Source organism: Aquila chrysaetos, chromosome 12 (genome assembly GCF_900496995.4).
Source record: "Aquila chrysaetos chrysaetos chromosome 12, bAquChr1.4, whole genome shotgun sequence".
NCBI classification, from domain to species: Eukaryota; Metazoa; Chordata; class Aves; order Accipitriformes; family Accipitridae; genus Aquila; species Aquila chrysaetos.
This window is the reverse complement of record NC_044015.1, coordinates 7780811-7800804: the sequence shown is the minus strand read 5'-3', so window position 1 is coordinate 7800804 and position 19994 is coordinate 7780811. Positions and strand designations below refer to the sequence as shown.

The 19994-nt window shown below is 38.8% G+C and overlaps 1 protein-coding gene across 9 annotated transcripts in view; it reads left to right on the top strand.

Annotated features, from left to right (window-relative positions):
- Positions 1-19994, top strand: part of DNM3 (dynamin 3) — a 200373-nt gene that overhangs the window by 122158 nt on the left and 58221 nt on the right. For all 9 annotated transcript variants that reach the window (XR_003925936.1, XM_030032130.2, XM_030032131.2 and 6 more), the window contains one exon: positions 9556-9665. Coding sequence is in view for 8 of the 9 variants with exons in the window: in XM_030032130.2 (XP_029887990.1) it covers positions 9556-9665 (110 nt within the window). In the remaining variant the exon portion in view is untranslated. The remainder of the gene's footprint in view (positions 1-9555; positions 9666-19994) is intronic.

Below are 19994 nucleotides of genomic sequence, written 5' to 3'. Positions count from 1 at the left end.
ATAGCTATTCATTTCCAAGGGCAGAGGGTTACAAGTTTTCTTGCACATCACCATAATTATTTTAGGATATCTTTTGTCAAACTCTGAGACACATTTCAAAACCCGCTCCCTTGAAAGTTTGATGGCATATGTCACTTAGCATTTGAAGGTAATGTTCTTGATATAAAGTAGAAATAGTGCTTGATGATTATGGTTTATTCAATTTTCTTTGTTTATTTAATATAGGAACATCTCCAGGGCTACTTACTTTACAAAAAAACGGACATGTTGTTATGACAGAGTAAGTGGGTGGTTTTCTCACTCTTTTGTTATAATTCAACAGCTTTTCTTTAATGAAATTAAGAACCCAGAGTATATTTATACATATTGTATAGAGCAAGGAAGGAGATATCTTCAGACAGTTGTCTCAGAAGTTAATGTTTTCCATGATCCAAGTATCTTGGCTTGCTTAAAAAAAAAAAATATTTAAAAAGGAAAGAAAAAAAGCTGAAATGTACCTTTCAAAAAATGCTGCTATAAAAAAAAAAAACAACAAAAAAGGAGGGGTGATGGGGGAGAAGCCTTGACACCAGAAGCTCTGTCATAGAAGAGTTTCTCTCGGATGTCTGGAAAAAGTCTTATACTTCTGGGATGCTGTCCAAAATATTTTCAGTGACCATTGCCACAGGCGTGAACTTCTTAATGCATTTTGCAGTAATCTCCACCACAGTGAAATTGATTACTGTCTGAAAGGTTTTAATGATAATACACAAGTAGGGCAGCATAAATGCCATGAACTAATTTGTGTGTGTGTATTTTGTTGCATCTTCAGGAGTCTTGCAGAGACAGATGTGTCGCCTGAGGAAAATCCTGCTTAATGTTTTTTACATAATTATGTAATTGCATATTTGTCATTTTGATTTTGGTAAGAAGCAAATTTTTTTTTCCACATACACGCATGCGCACACACAAAGGATCTAGTGTCTCTCCAGATACTTCAATTGGTACCCAATGAAAAGTATCTGGTGGCTTCCTGAGTCTGAGCTTTTCTAGGATTCATTTTATAGAAACTGAAATGCGTCCAAAAGCTAGAATAGTTTTAAGAAATGCCTTTCCAGCAGAAAACAAGGGTACTATAGCAAAGGTGTATCTTCTTCATGTACCTACCAAGGAATTTCAGGAGGCTTATAAATGAGAGGCTCTCTTTTTATGCGCATGTTAAGGGAGTCCAGGAAGCTGAAAATACAGTTAAACTTGTTGGGTTTTTTCGATCTTAACTTAGTATTCCTAATGCAAGAGGTCATTAGAACTGGAGAGGTTCATCCACCCAGACCATCACCTTCTTGAGACTGAAATCTGAGCTGCACTTGTATTCAAAGAGAATAGGTTTCAGGAATTATGTTTTTCCTTTAAATAAAAAAAATACCACCACCAAAACATGTGTGCGTACATATATATAAAAGTATTTTTATACACACACTTATATATGTAATAAGCAAAATTGTAAACTGTATGAATGGAAAGCTGTACCCAACTGAAAAGCCAGATCTCCCAGGAATTGTCACTCCATGCCCTCTGCCAGCACAGACATGCTGCACCAAAGCCCTTCATCCTGCACTATCGCTCCCACAAACCACTGTAATTGTTGGATGATCTGCAGGAGGTGAAGAGTGAAAAAATAAAAACTTGAGCACCAGTAGAAAAAAAACAAGCTGTCATAAGCAGGCTTCATTGCAAGGGATAAAAAGGTCAAAGGATACTTTTTTTCCCCTCTACCTTTGGAGCAGCCACTAGATGCATCCAGCAGAATTTTTCCAGACTGTCAACTGGTTCATCAGTCGGGGCTTTCTCTCAGTTTTAAATGCCAGCACCACTTCAGTTCAGAGGAATGGCTGGCTTCTTTCCCAGACAAGATTTCCCAAATTCAAAATGACCTTTCAAGATTCTAACTAATAGGAGCTAAACAGAGATTTCCTCTTCATCAGGCCCTTTCTCAGATTGATCCTTTTACTGACAGCACATCCCCACAGCACAGACCAGTGAAAGACCAGCCCTTCCACTTGTGATAATAAACACCTCTCTCAAAGAGAGGCAATCTTAAATCATGTTGAATTGTTGTTGTATTCAGAAACTATTACACTTCTGTTTGATGCACTGATTATGTAAAGGCAGAGGAAGTACCAGTGAAATAACTGGATTTTTTTTTTGTTTTGGTTTTTTTTTTTTGTTTTTTTTTTTTTAATCCAGCCATTCAGGCTTTGCACTAATACAATGGGATGCCTGCTCAGCCACCCACTCCTCATTATTGAGGGGAGTGAGAGATGAATGATGGGAAAGTCATTTATCTGGGTACCATAAAGTGGGGACTGCTGTGCAGGCAGCAACCCCATGGACTTAGCTTGGTGCAGGCAGGTTTGTTAGCTCCCACTTAAGGGCCAGATTGGTTGCTCAGCACAGCACTTCCCAAGAATTCTGGTTGTTCATTGTTGTGTGCTGTGCCCATCCCCTCCTCCCGGCAAGAAGGAAGCATTCAGGGCTGCCCAGCTTTGAGCAGGTGGATTGTAAGGTTCTGCTCTGGTGTGTGCTGCATGAATGCAAGCTGCAGCTTCACCTCCCTGTAAACCCTCAATTAAAGTTGGACAGCTGTGCTGCAAAATAGTGATATAGAGACACCCTATATCGGTGTCCTTCTGTGAAGTCTTGAAATGTAGCAGGATAGTAAACTCCTTTCAAGAAAGACACCAGTGACCATTTCTTGAAAGGATGAAGTATTTCAAATACAGAGTTGTGAAGTCTTGTGGTTCTATTACTGAAGAAGTTTGGATAGAAGCAAAGTGCAGAAACATATATAATACCATTTCTTATGAGAGAAAAGCACTGTGGGAAATGAATAACACACTGTAAAATGAATGACAAGACCAGACTAAGGACTGATTTAACATTAGCATCAGGTTTAATTGCGTAGTTGAATTCAGAAGGAACACCAGATATAAGACATGCCTGTTGAATTTTTTAGTAATGTGTTGTGGGAAGAGGTACCAAGAGATTGGGAAAAAATTGGAAGTGCCAGGAGTACGCATAATTGCCTAGAAATGATATTACAAATGCAAAATATAGAAAGATAATAACTGAAACCTGAAATAGCTTGATTATATCATCAGATCTCTCTTTTTCAGCTGCAGTTTCAGGTTTGGCATTTTCAGCTTTGATTTATATAAGGAACTCATTATCTCCACCATGGCAAAGGATAAAGTCTTGTAACACTGAGGGAATACAAGATTTGGTATTGTGCTCTGTGCCATGTGCTCCATTCTTCTAACAGTCTGGCTTATCACCCTAAGTTGTTGCCACATTTTTGTGTCGAGATTTTCAACTTGGAGCTCTCATTTAATTCTTTAGCATTTTCCTAGAATTGTTTCTCTTATGCATTGCATAATAGTTCTTCTGTGTCTTTGATGGTATTTACTTATAGGTATGCCTATGTGTGATAGCTCTCTATTATGTCATACTGGATTATTCTTGTCAATACAGATACATGTAATAAAACTGCTCTCTAGGTAATGTATATCCATTGTGGTGTAGCACAGCTACAGAGTTCTGGCACGCAGTGAGAGCAGAGCAGGAAGGGAAATAGTAGTGCATCATGGAGGTATAATCCACCTGCCTGTGGAGGAGTCTCAGGGAGGGAGACAATAATTTTTCATTTTTTGCCTAAAGTTTTTGTCTGAAAACTTTCACTTGAGCACATAGGGAATCATTTGTACATGTGAGAGTGCTTCTTGATGCCCATGTGGCTGGCTTTATTGAAGAATCAGAATCTATGGTGGTTTGAATCTGGTTTCAGTGGTCAAAGAAAAGAAACTCTTGGAAAAGTGCTTGGCTTCAATGCTTTATTATCAACAGCTAAAGCCATGTAGGAGTTGATTGTAGAAGACTGGAGAGAGGTGCATAGGTGGAAGAAACATGGTCTTCTCATCTGCAACTTACTAAGTATTCTTTTGCTATGCTTTTCGTAAAAACGTTAGAATGTATGTCTGCATTGTTTTTCCATTAAAGCAGCTCCTTCTTCATTTTGTAGACAGTTTAGAATTATGTTTCTACAGCTGTACCCAGGAGCATGTTCAGGCCTGAATCCCACATTGCTAAGTTGTCTGTAATAAAATAACTTGCTTTGTTTTTGTTCAAAAGTTTGCAGTGATATGTAAGTATCTCACACTTCATTTTTCAGCGTATGCTTTAAAGCCAAGTGTGGTAAAGCAGAGGCCATTGTGAAGATGCTGTGTGGCTTTCTAAACTGAGAGAGAAAAATAAACTGAAATAGAAACACTGTAAAATTATCTTAGGTATATTTAAAGTTAGAATATGGTTAACTCTTGGATATTGATTTAAATACTATAGAAGTTGCTATGAAGCATCTTAATAGTTTGCATTTTCATCAAATGCAACAGAGTAGGCTATTCTGCACTGGCAGTGAGAGCAGCTCGTTGGTGTAAACAGGCATAGTTTCAGCCTACCATCAGCATTTCCTTATGCTTCCTATTTTTTTTTTTCTTCTTTTTTTAATATAGATTGCTCTGGCTCAGCAGGTTCACAAGCCACTGCTTCTTGTGTCAGTTCCTGTCTGTAAAATGAGGGTAGTGATCCAGCCATCTAAAATAGTACAATACTATAGAACATCTTCATTTTGGTATTATTTTCTGCCTCTCCTACTTAACTCCTTTGCCAAATAGTTGCTCGGCTTTGGTGTTCCACCTCCACATTTTAGCACCCTGATTACAAGATTCCTTAATGATGCCCTGCCATCACTAGCTGCTTGCAGAAATGAGGTCTAGCACGATGCCTGTGAGTCAGGTAAGTATTAGGCCTGAGTTACTACTGTGGAAACAAATACAGAGAGTAGTACAGTGTGTTGGTCTGGAAATCTAGTTCAGAGGCAGAAATGCCAGCCTTTTTATCTGCTGTTCCCAAGCTTTAATTCAAAGAGGTCCTTCCTCAGTTTGTGATTTTAAAGTAGTTCACTATTTTGCCTCATTAATGCCTAATACTTGTTAAGCCTAATACTAATGGCAGAGGCATTTCGTGGATACCTGTTTGCTATCAGTGCACAGTAATTACTCTTGAGAGTTGTGCTTTCAGTACAAATGATGCACAGAATGAATCCTGCTGTAAACCAGCCTTTGTTCCAACTTTTCCAGTGTGGCCTGCACTTCCAGTTGGGATCTCGATTTCTTTGAACTTGTGGTCCCCACAATCGGCACAGACAGGTTTTGGTTGGTGTCATGACCATCCCACTTGGAAACTGGTGTTCTAAAAAGCTTTACAAAGTGGTGAGCAAACCAGCTCAATTCCCCATGACGTAACTGAAAGCATGATTAGGCCAACACTCAGACTCAGACCTGCCTTTCAGAAACCGAGCATCATATATTTGAATTGTCCTGCATGAATTTCGATTCTGTTCCTCAGGATACGAAATGGGGAGTAGAGTTTGTCCTGCATGCTGCTCTTGGGCAGAAGCCATCTTGAAGTGACAAATAAAAATGAGAATCATCTTTGATAACTGGAAGAAGCTGAAGTAATTTAACAATCTCTTTTCGTTGAACCAAAGGAATTCTGTTCCCCTTATAATCCAGTTAGCTGACATTGTGTCTGAGGTTGTTTCTTCTGCTGTTCTGATGGAGCCTACGAAGTCCCAAAAGCCAAGAATGATTTCTGCCCCTGGCTGAAAACGAAATGAAGTTCATTCGCTTGGAAGTGCTGGCTGAGACCTTGCTGGGGGGAGGGGAGCTGCTGTTGTATTTTTTGCATCCCTTGTGCCATTTCAGACTTCAGCAGTATTTATTTTTAGTACATTTAAACACTGCAGAAGGAAGGGGCAGTTGTAATATGGCATATTTACGTCATGCTGTCAGTTCCTGGCAGTTTACTTGCCTGTCAGAGAGCAGAACTAGTCCATTAAGGATGTAAGTGCTACTTATGCCCACGAGTGGTGAAACATTGTCTCAAGGGTGGGAAGGCCTCCCCAGGCTAGCAGGTTGGTTTGTTTTTCTAAGGTGCATTATGGGGATTTTTTTTTTCATGTCACAGGGACAGGAATGGGCAGTGGTATCTCCCACTTTTTCCTTCTTCTCTTCTACTCTGTATAGGAAAAAGAGGCAAAGTCTCTACATGAGGCCAGCATGTGCTGATTTTTCCCCTCATGTCACGCGTAAGTTCTCTGCCCCATTATAAAAATAAATTTCTATAAATAAAAAAGAACAAATGCTGAGGGGGACAAACTGGACCCACAGTTATGTGCATGTCGTCACTTGTAGAAGTGTGCCTAGCCCCATTCCTCCCAGGCTTCGTACATTCCCTGTTTCTTATGCTATCAGCCTCTCAGGATGGGAAACATGCACAGATAGTCCTGGCCGGAGCTTTTTTTGCCCTGCCATAACATAATATTAATTGAGCTAAGGCTGAAATGATGTTGGGCTCATCTGCTCTTGAATTAGCTCATGCTCCATTTATACATATTTTTTTCCTCTTTGTTTGAAACAAACAAACAAACAAGTTGCTATGGGTTTTGCTGCCACACTTTAATGTCACAGTAATACCTTTCTCCTGGAATTAAGCAGTATTTAGGTCTGATCTCTCATATGTGACATGCTGTCTCTGTTAGCTTTAAGCATAGGCACCCTATGATTTCCCTTTCTTGGAAACTGCTCTGTCTCAGCATGTGGGTAGCAGGCCATGTAAATAAATACCAACCACTTCTTAGCCTTCAGTAGGCACTTCCTTTTTCCTGGTGGCTACAGAAGAAACACTTTCTCACAGTTTGGCATCAAACATTTATAAAACATTCCTGCTTGTGGAATTTTTGTTTAGACAATCAGATTCTTGGTATAGTTTTTTCATCAGTTTCTATTTTTACTCATCTGTGCTTGCTTGGTTTGTCAGTAAATAGTGTCTGTCAGAACAAACACTTCATCAGAAGCTTTTTAGATTTCTGGTAATTGAATAGTATATCATTATAAGCATATTCTGTAATAGTGAAAGATAAGTTTTCAAGAATAAAAATTAAGCTTACCTAGTTTTTTTTCCTAGTTATGATGGAATAAATAACATTGATATTTCTGCCCAAGAGATTTTTTTTTTTAATATATATATATAACCTGTCTTAAACATTTGAAATGGAAAACAAAGTATTCTTACATTACCACACAGTCCAGCTTTCAACTGAAAAAAAATTATTTGCTTTTAATACAAAGTTTAATATGTGTTCTGCTGAACTTATATGCTAGGATATTTTTCAAGTGTGTGTCACTTTGTCTTGGCAGCAAAGCTAATGCATTTTTCCCTTTTAAATGCTACCAGAACTATTTAGGACATAGGTTTATAATATCAAAACAGATCATATCAATAAAAATCAATATTAGAGGACAGTGTACTTCTATTTTTTATACATAAATATATGATCTATAAGTTCCTTATTTAGTTTAATTTACTATTATTTATTACTTTTTTTATTGGTAAATTATTAATTACTTTGCTTAGTTTTATTTATCTCAGTGGTAATACTTACTGAATGAATGACAGTATACTCTCCCTTCAGGGAGAGCCCCAAAGGTTCAGAGAGTATATATTCCCTGGAAGCAGAATACAGATATGAACTGTGATAAATAGCTATACACTGGCACAGAACTAGACTCCTTCATCAGAACTGTTGTTAAATGAGAGAGTGAAAAATATACATATGTATGATCTTTTGTGGGTAATAATTTCTAGGATGGCTAAGCTAGAGGAGGTTTGAAAATACATCAGATACTTTTTATGTAATACTCCCACACTGGATTTGATAACTTTTGTATTCAACAAAACAAGACAGTAGAAACCATGCTTTTCCAGAAGGGCCTTTGAAATATGTTTTTTTCTCTACTGAGGCCTGTTATGAAGCTGTCTAGGAAAGTGAGCCATTGTTGGACACGTCACTGTATTTTTATAGTTTTACTCTTAGGTACATTCTCATATGGTTTAGTTTTGCAATCTGCTGAAGCTTAGCCAAGTTCAATTGCATCTGCCCTCACAGTACACACATCTCAGTCTAGCTAGGACTTCTTCCAGTTCTGTGCAGTGGAAGTTACTTTTGTGTATTTATTTCTTCTGGGAAATATGTATTGAGAAAAATGAGTCCTGGTTTGGTTTGTCCCTTTTGCCCTGTTTCATGGCATACAATAAACTATTATCACATGCATATTTCTTACTTGAGCCAACCACCGTTAAGTGATGTCCCAGTTCACAGTTCTCCAGCAAGTGCGATGGGTGCTGGACCTTACAGCTAGTTCTGATGATGGCTAGACAGAGACTAGTCAGTCTTGCTTCATGTTGGCAGATAAGGGACTGTGAAGGGGCCCTAAGCTGTCCAACTTTGGTGATTTATTGAACTTCTGTAGAGTCATTGGATAGCCAAATTCACGAGAACCCCATTTGGTATCCACTGCACAAATTCCAAGGCATAAATCCTCTCCCCGTTCCATTGCTGCCATGGTAATGGCACCAGCCTTAACAGTACCTTCACGGCCTTTGAAAGCTGTTAAACTCTGCACCGTGTTAGTATCCTTGTCAGCAATTTTATTGTGATGTGCAAAACCAGAATGGGGGTTTGAGGATGCAAGTGTTGCCCCTCTTGTCTTTGGATTGCTTCTACTTAGCATCAGGTGTATTTGCAAAGCAAAATGGAGAGGTTTGCTCTGGTTTATCCATCAGTATGAGGACTTCAAGGAAGTTTGACACAATAGGAACAGCTAATAATCTTAGGGCTTTTTTTTCTGTCTTCATAAAGTAGCTTGTGAGTGTTACTAGTCCTTATTTTGGAGTGACAGGAAGCAAGAAACCCAGAAAAGGTGAAATTATAGTGATGGTGTTGTAAATGAGAATGTGCTGTAAATGAGAGTTGTGATGAAAATGCAAAAGGAGTTGCCTACAGTGAGAGTGCATAGATCATTCCTGCTGTTTGGAGAAACAAGATTAGGAGGTTAGATTAGAAGTCTGGTTTTGTTTGTATATGGTATATATGGAACCTCGATGATGGTATGATTTTAATTGATTTGTTTGATTTTTGTATTTTCCACTGGAGGAATGAAAATTTATCCCTGGGATCATCAAATGCTATCCCTAAATAATTAATAATAGTAATTCTAGATAGAGATGAATTTTATGTCACAGGTTGGTTACTCCATTTGCTACACAGACATGGCAGAAGAGTTCTGTATTGATTAGGCACTTTCATTTTAGTTAAGTCTGACCCTTTTCTTTTTAGAATTCAGAGGAATGAAGAATAATAAATGTGGATGTTTATGTGTTTGAGGTGGAATTTTTTCATTAGGAAATGTTTTAAAAGGGTCAGTGAAAAACAGAACTGGAATTGAGGTTTCATTTCTGTTGCAGGTATGTCTATGAAAGATAAGCAGACATTTCAATTTTGGATATTCCCTTATGATAATGAATGTATTGAAGGCATTACCAACTAAACAGAGCTTGCTGAGATCAGGCTTCTTTGAGACTTCTCACACAGTGTTGTTTTAATCTGTTTTTTCCTAGGAAAAAGAGAAGAAGTATATGCTTCCTTTGGACAATTTGAAAGTGCGAGATGTTGAAAAGAGCTTCATGTCTAGCAAACATATCTTTGCATTGTTTAACACAGAGCAGAGGTAAGAAAATGTGCTATTCTGCAGATACTTCTATAAAACTGTATCTAGCTGAACATTTTAATAACTGGGAGTGCAGTTGTGGTATTTCCACTATGTTCAGTGAACAAAGATCTTGATACTCTTGATTTATCTGCTTCTTTGCGGTTGCATAACCATGGGATGAAAGGTTAGCGTCCTCCTAGCCACTCATGGGGTGAAACAGCTCTATGATTAGTCATCTAGTTCTTCTGTATGGCTGAATAATCATCTCCTGATCCTATTTTTGTTTTGTTTGGCAATCACCTAGGCTTACCAAAACATTCATGACTTCTGTACCTTGTGACCAGATGCAACTGGTGTAAATCACAAAAGCGTCATTGCTTTTCACTTTCTCCAGTGGAAAATCTTGCCTGTCTGTAATCTTGGGAGTCATTCTATTGTTTGTTTGGGTTTGAATACTGCTGAATGGAGAACAAGTGAGATTCCTCGGCTTCCCTAATTAATAGAATCTTTGCTTTGTAGTGTTTGCTTCCTACTTTTCCTTTCAGACTCCATCCTTTGATTTAAGTGGTGTGAGTACTCTATGGAAGCCTATTCCTGATGCACAGCCAATTCAGATTACTGTGCACAAATAAGTCAAGGAAACATGACAACATTTAAAGACATACAAGTGACCTGTAATTTTTTTTTTTTTTTTTTTACTGAAGAGGAGAGTTGCATTGGCAGCAGTCTCAGTGGAATTGCATTTCAGCAGATAAGGTGCAATTTCTGTAAGTTCTTTTTCAGGAAAATAAGTAAAATTAATTGTAGTGGCAGCATGGATAGATGCCCTTGTTTTCCTCTTTTCTTCTGCTATGTCCCTTCACACCCAAAGCTTGGCAATACATTCAGATGTTGTTCAGGATGGTGAGGGCTGCATGTGGCTCCCTGCAGAGCCAGCTGTTGTTGCTCCTGAACTGGCCAGAAATAGTCCTTTCAAAAGCAAGAAATGCTCCTCCCTCCTGCAAAGCAAAAGCAAAGCACAGGATTTCTGGGCTGTCAAGTTTCTGCTGGCCCCAGAAACATGAGGATGCAATGTGAGTCTCGCTCTGAACTACCCCACGAAGGCTTTGCCTACATCTGCTGACATCTCAGCTAGCCTACATGTGGACATTGTCTGCCAGGCGATGCCCTTTGAAAGTATGTTGCACACATACTTGCTGGGAATAAGATTTCAAATACATGACCACTTGCATTTCTGGAGCACAGAAAAAAGCTTCAAAAAACTTTTCATGTTTTTAAAAACATAAATGATTGTCAGATGCTGGAAATTAATGTAATTCTGATTATTCTGCTATAGATATGTGTGAATTGTCCCAACATTGCATGTACATCAGTCAAGAAAGATAACTTTGTCCTGGTGGCTTGATATCAGCTGTACATATTAAGTTCCTTCTGTGAGAAATCTGTTAATTTTAGCTCAATGTTTCTCCTTTGTTTCGGCTAATGGCTTTGAATATTTTCATCATCTTAATTATTAATCACTGAACTGCTGTGAAAATCCAAGAGAAGCATGCATTTCCACTGGCAAGTCTGGGATTTATTTGGGTGTTATATAGCTGCACATTCGCATTTTCACTGGATCTTCATACACACTGGACAGCAAGGATTTCAAAATCAGATGTCTAAAATGTTTGCCATGTCTGTAATAACCCTGCCCATCTGGGCTGTGAGTAGACCCCCCGAGCATCTGCAAGCTGCTCTAAAAACATCCTTATATCTATATGGGCATGTTAAGACATGACAGCGTAGTGATAAGACGACAAAATAACTTTGCCTTGGGAGAGGCCGTTTATGAAGACAGCCTTCCAGCTTAAAAGGAGGCAGAAGTTGTTCTTGAAGAAATATTTATTGAATTCTAATTACAACAGCAATTCCTCTGTTACTGTAAAATAGCTGATTTTTGATGTTTCTAAAAATCTGCCTGCTGGCACAAAGTGGTCAATACAAGTTTAGTATCACTTTCCCCTGTCTCCTAAATTCACAGATTGTGTCAGCAGAAGCAGGGATATTGGGGCTTGAATAAAGTGATCCGGCCCTCAACTGGGGGGACTGTGTTCCCTGTCCAAGATTCTTAGGGAAACTAAAACAGGGAATCAGTAAAGATCTGCTGAAATAAGGAGTCTCGCTGTTGTTTTACTTTATGCTAATCCGTTGATTTCTGCTTTGTGAGTGGGGGGGTGTGTGTGTGTGAATATGGCTTGCTTTTCAAAATTTGTGTAAAAATTCACTTAGTTTCTGGTTGGGTTTTTTTGGGGGGGGGGTAAGGGTGGGGTGATTTTTTTACTTGAAGAAAACATAGCAATTGAGAAAGAAATCAGTTTTCTCTTTCTGAGTTTGCCCACTGAGGGTTCTGATTATGGAACCATTTTGCTATTTAAGATGTAGATCATTAAAGAACAAAGGCAAAATCATCTGTTCCAGCTTCCATGATAGCATGGAGATGGTTCTGTGTCTCTTTTTTTTTTTTTTCCCATAATCTGCAGCATTTTTTTTCATTGACTATGCAAACGTTCTTAATCTTCAATTAAAGTATTTTAATTTTCAAGCAAAATCCCTTTAGGAGAAGAATTTTAATAAGCTTGTTCTCTTTTTCATTCCCAGCCCCTCACTGCATAGGTATTTGCTCCAGCCATATGTTTCTGATACTGTACATTTCAATAGTTTCCTGGATTATACACTGCATTTTTTCCATTTATGAAAACCTTTCCAGTTCTGAAATATAGTTACCAGGAAAATGCTCATTTCACTGCATAGAAGGAAAAACCATCTTAAGTTAGCTAAGGCTTGGGGATAGATGCAGAAGGAAACTAACAGTATCTGTCATTTTGATTTACTGCAGAAGTCAACAGTTCTCTGACAGGAATCAAATGTGACTTGGTAATGTATAGTAAATGGAGACTGTGACGATTGATTTCACAGTGAAGATAAATTCTCATGAAATGAACATAATTGTATGTTTATGAAAAGGCTGCGTTGTGAAATAATTAAGTTCTTTTCCTGTTACTTTCTAATTCAAATTTTTTAAAAAGGGCTGGGGGGGGCATGTAGGAAAACTCTTGGTGTGAAGTAGATATAGTACTGCTTAAAGAATGAGGCGGTGAGTTTTGTTTTTCAGCAAACTAAGTAATTTATTTATAGCTTTTGAGTGGGCCCATCTACTTAATTTATAGACACCATGGAAGACTTTTGGAGATGGAATCCTCTAGTTTACTTACCTTAGCAGTGCTAGATGTTAAAACAAACTATATTAGAGTGAGTGCCCTTTGACTCCTGGATCATTTTTGGCCACATCTGTCTACATGAGTCTGCCTTTAAGCAACTGAAGTTGAGCTGTAGGGTCAAGCAGTATGTCTAAACCTAAAGCTGTCAAGAAAGCGAGTGCTATTTTGTGTTAACCATCCTTTTCTCCTCCACAGTAAACTGCTGGCAAGTCTTTTAAACTGGAAAAGAGATCAAATATATTAAAAGTATTTTAAAATAATAGTACTGTAGGAGAAAAACTAATGTTAGGCACAGCTAAGAACGGAGGAGAGAGGATTTTGTCAGCACCTGTGCTTACATACAGTAGATTAACCTGTGATGTCCTCACTGATGAATGTATAAGACTCTTGTGCAGAGTTCAAGAACAAACAAAACAAATCCTGCCCATCCTGGAAAGTTTACTTTCCTTCTAGGATTTCATTCCAAACACTTTGCCTGTTCCCCACGTATTTCCTGTAAAAATTATTTGCTGATTGGTGCTTTTTCTTTTAGCTAAGTACTGTAGTCTGGGACAAGAACTGTAGTCTTAAATGTGCCTCCCTTTAGGATCTGTGCAACGGTCCCATCTCTCCCTAATTAAGACAGGCAAGCAGTCATTATTTCTCATGATCTTGCTCAGTTGACTACAGGATCCACCTGACACTATTTTACTAGGTTCTGTGTCGTTCTAAAGTAATTCTTTGCCTTTGCAGTAGAGTAGTTGCACTTTTGTCCTGATTTATTGGTCAATAAATTGTATTACTGTATTACAACTCCATCTAAATACTACTTCCCTTTTAAGTAAAGGAGGAATGATGAATAAAACCTCTCTTCTTTTGCTACAAGCAGAGGAGATACTTCCTTTCCACTTCTCCAACTCTGGAGAGATTAATTCTCTTTTGTGGGAGAAGAGATTCTACTAGGTAAAGATTTTGGGGGTTATAAAATGGTAGTAGGCTGAAGTGTTTGTTGAGGTGGTGAATTTTCAGGCTTTTCCTACCAATACTGGGAGTAGCGACCATACAATGAGGAAGAGTTACCTGGTAGAGAGTCCCTTACCAGTAGTCTTTCTTATGCAGGAAGCTCTGTTCTTCTTCAGACTCATTCCTTTCCTTGGAGCCAAAGAAGCAGAAGCAGTGTGTGAAATTCTCCCTTCCTTGCAGAGGAAGATCCCACCACGTCTCCCTGTCTTTTACTGTCCTGCCCAGCCAGGATCCAGATGAAACCGAATAAGGGTGTTGCTTTCCTCACCTCTATGGTTCTGTATGATCAGGGGATGTGAGGAGCAAATTCAAAGCACAGAACTGTTCCTGTTTGCCTTTGCAGGAATAGGTTCCTGAGAGCTAAATGCTCCTCAATAATGATGAAGCAGTGTGACAGAACCTACCATCCCTGCATGAGAGCTGACTGTTTGGGGCAGCCTCATTGTAGAAACAGATCCTTAATCTGAGAAGCAGATGAATGTCAAGAGGAGAGCGATCAAAAGGAAGTTTTGTGGGCACACAATAGGACTGGAAATAGAACTGCCAGATGATAAATTTTAGCTACTGGCTCCTGAGTACACTCTGACTGTCAGGAATCATATTGCACAAGAAACTGTGTTGTCTGTAGGACCCAGGAAAGTACGCTGGGTCTACTAAGTGAAAGGTATGACAGTATTTATTTTGGATGCGTGTTGTTGGCTGAGTGTTGCTGTAGAAGGGGATGGAGCACAAGTCTTCTCTGGGACTCCAAATGCACTAGAACTTTTAAGTACTGAATTTCTTCTTATGGACAGCAACTGGTTAACTGCTATCCATATATAAGGGAAATTGGGCAAGAGCCAAACTAAAGGGAACTAGTGAAAGGAGACCGGGTCAGAGGAGGTGTTGGATGGAAGCCAGGCTAAAGGAGAAAGCCTAAGATGAGATGTATGTTTACTTACTGTTTTTGAATTACTCGGAAAGCTAAGCCCCAGGAAGAGCTGGACTATAAGCTATTCAGAGCCCTCTCTGTTAGAAAGGGAAGAATGAGAATCTATTTAATTAAAAAAACCCACAAATTTAATCCAGAAAAAAGATGATAATGTTTGTAAACAAACCTCTAAGATGCTGGTGAGTACAATATTTAAGAACAGGAAAAATATGCAAACCCAAGGAATAACTAGCCTTTATCCCCCCACCCCATTCCATTAAAAAAAAAAAGAAAAAAGAAAAAAGGTTGGGTTTTTTTCTGGACTATTTCCATTTTGTCATTATTGACAAGAATTCTTTGATTAATAAAACATAGTATGGTGGGTAGGTGGTACAGGTATTAAGGTTTAAAACTGGTATTATTACAGAGCAAAAAGAGGTTCTCAGGGAAAGGAAACAGCAGTGCGAAACCCATACCTTAAATACGATAGTTACACTGTACTTGAAGAAAATTCCCGAAGGGGTTGTGTGGGATCTGAAACGTTAGTGACACCTACCAGAGACACGGGTGTTGTAAGCATGGGCTGTGTCGTGGCTGGTAAACTTGACTCAGCCTGCAGGACAGCTTCACCTTGCTTGCTCACTGTGACTCAGCAAGGTCCGGGTCCCACTGCTCCATCCAGAGCAGCACAGAACTGGAGCAGCAGCCGTGCTCCCTCCATGCGTGATGAGGGGCTGACAGCTGTGAGCAGCTTTTGCGCCTGTGTGGCCCCAAGGCAGGTTCCAAAACAGGCTTCCATCCCTCACCACGAAAACGATCAAACCTTCTTCTCCAGGCAGTTATGGAATATTTTAGTGCCAGTTACTGTTACTACTGCAGATTTTGGCCTATGTGATGTTAGTTTTGGCTGCATTTCTGTTCTGGATTACATATAGAACTCTAGACACTTCATTGTCCAGGCTTGGCTATACACTGATCAGCATATCTTCTGTTCATTTTCACCTTAAAATTGTGTGGGTTTGTGTATGTATTTGTGTGTGTGAACTTTAAAAGATCCTTCAACTTCTGGGAGACCACTTACATGAGTTACGTAGTAAAATCCTTAAGTGCTATTATTTTATGACATTGTCTCAGAGATTGTCTCCTTGGCTTTTCTGGATATCTATTATCTGGATATAATCTTCAGAGACTTAATTAATTTTAATTAGCATTCACATTGGACAGATCTGAAATGGCACGCCTTGGTAGAAAATATTAGTCATTGCTGTTAACTCAGAGCAGATGGTAGTTTTTGTTTCTTTAAAATATAGATTTGTGGAGCTTCTGGTAGAGCTTTCTTGTATGAAAAATAGTGCATATATTCAAACCAGCCATTGTGAAATTACAGGTGTTTAAAATGGTAGACTAAGACTAAGGTTGAATAAGCAGAGTGTATACAGTGGAGTTGCAGGTTGAGTAAGTAGAGAACATACAGCAGAGTTTCATCCAAGATTGTATTTCCCAATTGTGCATGTATATTTGGAGTATCTGGATTCTGTTATTTTCTCCCTTTTTCATTTTAGGTGACTATTTATGAAACCCATATTCTATATGATTTCAGTCAAATAAGAAATATCTAAGAATTGAATCTTTCGTGTTTTTCATGGAATAAAATTGGGCCAATCTGCATTTGGTTCTAGATTTCTAATGTGCATTTTAATTCTGCTTGCATCCTAATAAAAAGACCAGACATTTACCAAAGAATTGTTTGAGATGATAAGCACAGTTGTTTGAAATCCCTGTAAAAGAAGATTATTCCTTTGTCTTTCAGTCTGTGAGTTGCTTTGCTTGTATCAGTGCGACTGCTGAACTTAAATGTGGTTTTGTGTTCTTTGGAGGATTAAAGTGGTTTATAGGCACAATTCTAAAAACTTCACTAATGTTCTTGCTCTGTAATTGGTGTTCGGTCTCGTCCCATATTGGCAAGAATAAATACATCTTCATTTAATCTTGGTTTGTATTTTCTCTATGTACAAAAAAAATACATGCATATATAGTACATCTTTGTCTACTGAAATGCTTCAGATCCAACTCAGTCTAAAAGCTGCCTATGCATATAGTTAATATGTGGATATGCATTAATATATATGCATGCATATTAACTGGGTTTGTAATGTATCTGCAGTGGTTGCCCTTAAAATCTTTCCAGGTTTCTTGGAGATAAATATTTAACCTTATCTTAATACTAAGAAATTGCAAGAGATACTATACATCTTGAGGTCTAGCAGTTGAGTTTGCTCAGATAGCAAGTAGTCTTGATGTGCAGCTGCTGTAGAGAGAAAGGTATTGGTATTGCCTCCACTGTAGCAGGCAACTAGAAAGTTCTTTCTTTGTGATTTTCATTTGTGTGTTATTCACCTGGTCGTCCTAGATTATATAGTTCTGCTGTTTTATAGGCAATCAAACCTTCTCTATGCAATGTTGACAGCCCAGGCTTCAGGACTAGTGGGACAGGAATCTCAGTAACTCACAGCTGGGCTCAGTCTTCAAACTTACCTGGCACTTCTCTCTTTCCTCTTGTGCACTTTCAAATACCTTACTCCATTCCTGCGTTTTCATGTTGGGATTCTTCCGTGATGGGAAGCATTAAGGAAATACCTGTGGACAATGTAAAGGTCATTTGTGCATTAGAAAGTTCACTTTGGGCCCTTAAATATAGTGGGGAAAAGAATCCAGTATGCTGGAAACAAAGGTGGTAATAAAGTGAAGAAGTTGTTGGGTAAGCAAAGTTACAGCTGGGAGTCTGCTGGGCTTTGAGGTAATGGGCCTGGCCTAGAGAAGGTATGTCCTGAGTGTGAAACCATTCCGGAATCGGAAATGATGCTTTTAGTCCGATTATCTGTTCATCTCCATAAGTAATTATGTTGTATTTTTTCTGGAATGTAGTTCTTGAGGTTTATTTATCTAGAGTATAATAAAATCTGCAGATTACAAATGGTAATCTTTTGTATTTTTCACTCTGGAAAAAAAAGTAGTATTATGTTAATTTCCAGTAATGCCACTATAGATAAACTTTCATGCACTATGCAGGATATTAAATTACAAAGATGAGACTCTACGGGAGGAAGCAGCATAGGTAGATGTGGTATATGCATATAGCTTTGCACACAGCTTCTCTATTTATGTGTTCACATTTTAAAAATGTTACATATTCAAGGGAAATGTTGCACACAAATTGTAGTTCTAGGCAAGTTCCCATTTATTGTATCTGTTTTGTTTCTACAGTCCCTTAGATTTAAAGATGCCTGAATATCAACAAGATTTGTATTGTTGAGAGTTCGTCTTTTTGCTTCTTGGTGTCCTGTATTATATCATTCTCTTTGATGTATAACATCCTATTTAGCTGCTATAGAGATGACAATGAGAACATGACCTCACTGTATTCCATATGGAGTAAGTAGGTGAGGATTGAGTAGTAACTGTTTCTGTGCTGATATCTTCAGCAATTTTAAAAATTGGAAGAGAGAACAAAACAGAAAGTCTGAATTGTTTTCAAGAACGTTTTTACAGCTTTCCATGAGACGCCAGTAGATTCCTAATGAGTAAAACATGTTAATGTGTTTTTGTAAGATTCCACTAGTAACAGAAGAAGGACACACTCTTTTCAGAAGTTGCTTTGGCTTTTTTTCCTTTGAAAAGTTCCTGTGCCTGTCAGCCTTTCTGGAAGAAAGGCAGGCAAAGAAAGTCTAGTAGCAAGGAAGCTGATTTGGGAGGCAAGCATCCGTTTACCTCCCCTACTGTAAGCTTCCTAAGAGTTCTGGCTCAGTGTGTATGTCCTTCAGTTCCTCATTTATGCTGTGAAGCTGAAACCTGTGTTCCTTTGTGGTGGTGGTGGGGTAAGATTAGCTATGATAAAATGGTGGAGCTCTCAGATACTACAGGGCGAGGGGCCTCGGAGAGCTGGAGACGTCAGCTGCTTGGCCATAAGGTGTCCCTAGACCTAGGAAAAGTCTTGATACGGAGACAGGAATGCAGGGCTGCCAGCTCCCATCTGTTCAAAGCGGTTGGCTAAAATCCCTTCTCGTCACAAAATGCCAAAAAGTTTAATATATAACATGACAGTCCTGAAAAAATGTTTTCACAAGCTGGTGTCATGTTGTTTTGCTCTTGCAGATAAGTATTTTTGGAACTTCCCTATCGCTGTGTTTTACAGCTTTTATTTGCTCTATTGTTATTTTTAGTCATCTTTTCTGAGAGTACCCTTTTACCGTTTCAGCTTCCTATTTCTTCAGAGTTATAGCTGCTTAGTTAACTTAGCCAAAAAACTTATCTCGGTAAAAGTTTCTCCTAACAATAAATTAAAGCATTTTTTCCTCTGGCGATTTCATTTTGCTTCTCTCTCTATTTTTATTGAGTTCTTTGTTTTGTTCAGTAAATGTTGACTTGGAGTTCCACAATATTGCAAATTGAATAAAATTCAAGTGTTTTGTCATCAGTTCAAGATAACAGCATCTGAGGAGGTCGTCCAGGCTATTATTTGCCTTAAGGCAGGATTAGTACATTTGGAGTCAAGGAAGAAAAAGGTTTACTTTTAAATTTCTTATCAATAAAAAAAATCCATAGAGCTTTCAATCATTCATGCTGTCAGTAGCTTTGCCTAAACTATGGGACCTGACTCTTTAGTGTCTCTGTCCCTTTGCGGGCTGGTTTCTTTGGGAAGGAAGCGCAGGTGTGCTGCCCTGAGCGGCACTGAAGCACGCTCCAGTGGCATCTCTGATCCAGATGCTTGCAAGGAGAAGTGCAAGCCCGGTTCTGAGCACGCCTGCCTGGCTGCTCAGATGGAGCCATTGAAATTGGTGAGAATTATGTCACCAACGTAAGGAAATCTGAGTGTGTCCTTTATTTTTTGCAGTTTTGAATGCAATCTATAAGCCTGCTAAAAATACCTGATTTCCCTCTATTCAGAGGTGGGTGTACTCTGGTTGCCATACCGTGGCTTCATGGCTGGTAATTTAATGATTAGGTGTCATGGCTCCCTCATGCTCAGGCATGAACAGTTACTGTTCAATAACAATTTTTCTACCCATCTGTTTCCTGAGGCCGCCCCAAAAAGCAGGGGTAGGACCTGTCTGGTGACGCTGTTGGTAAGGGAGAAGCGCTTCTGTGAGTGGGAATTACATCAAGTCGGTTGTATTC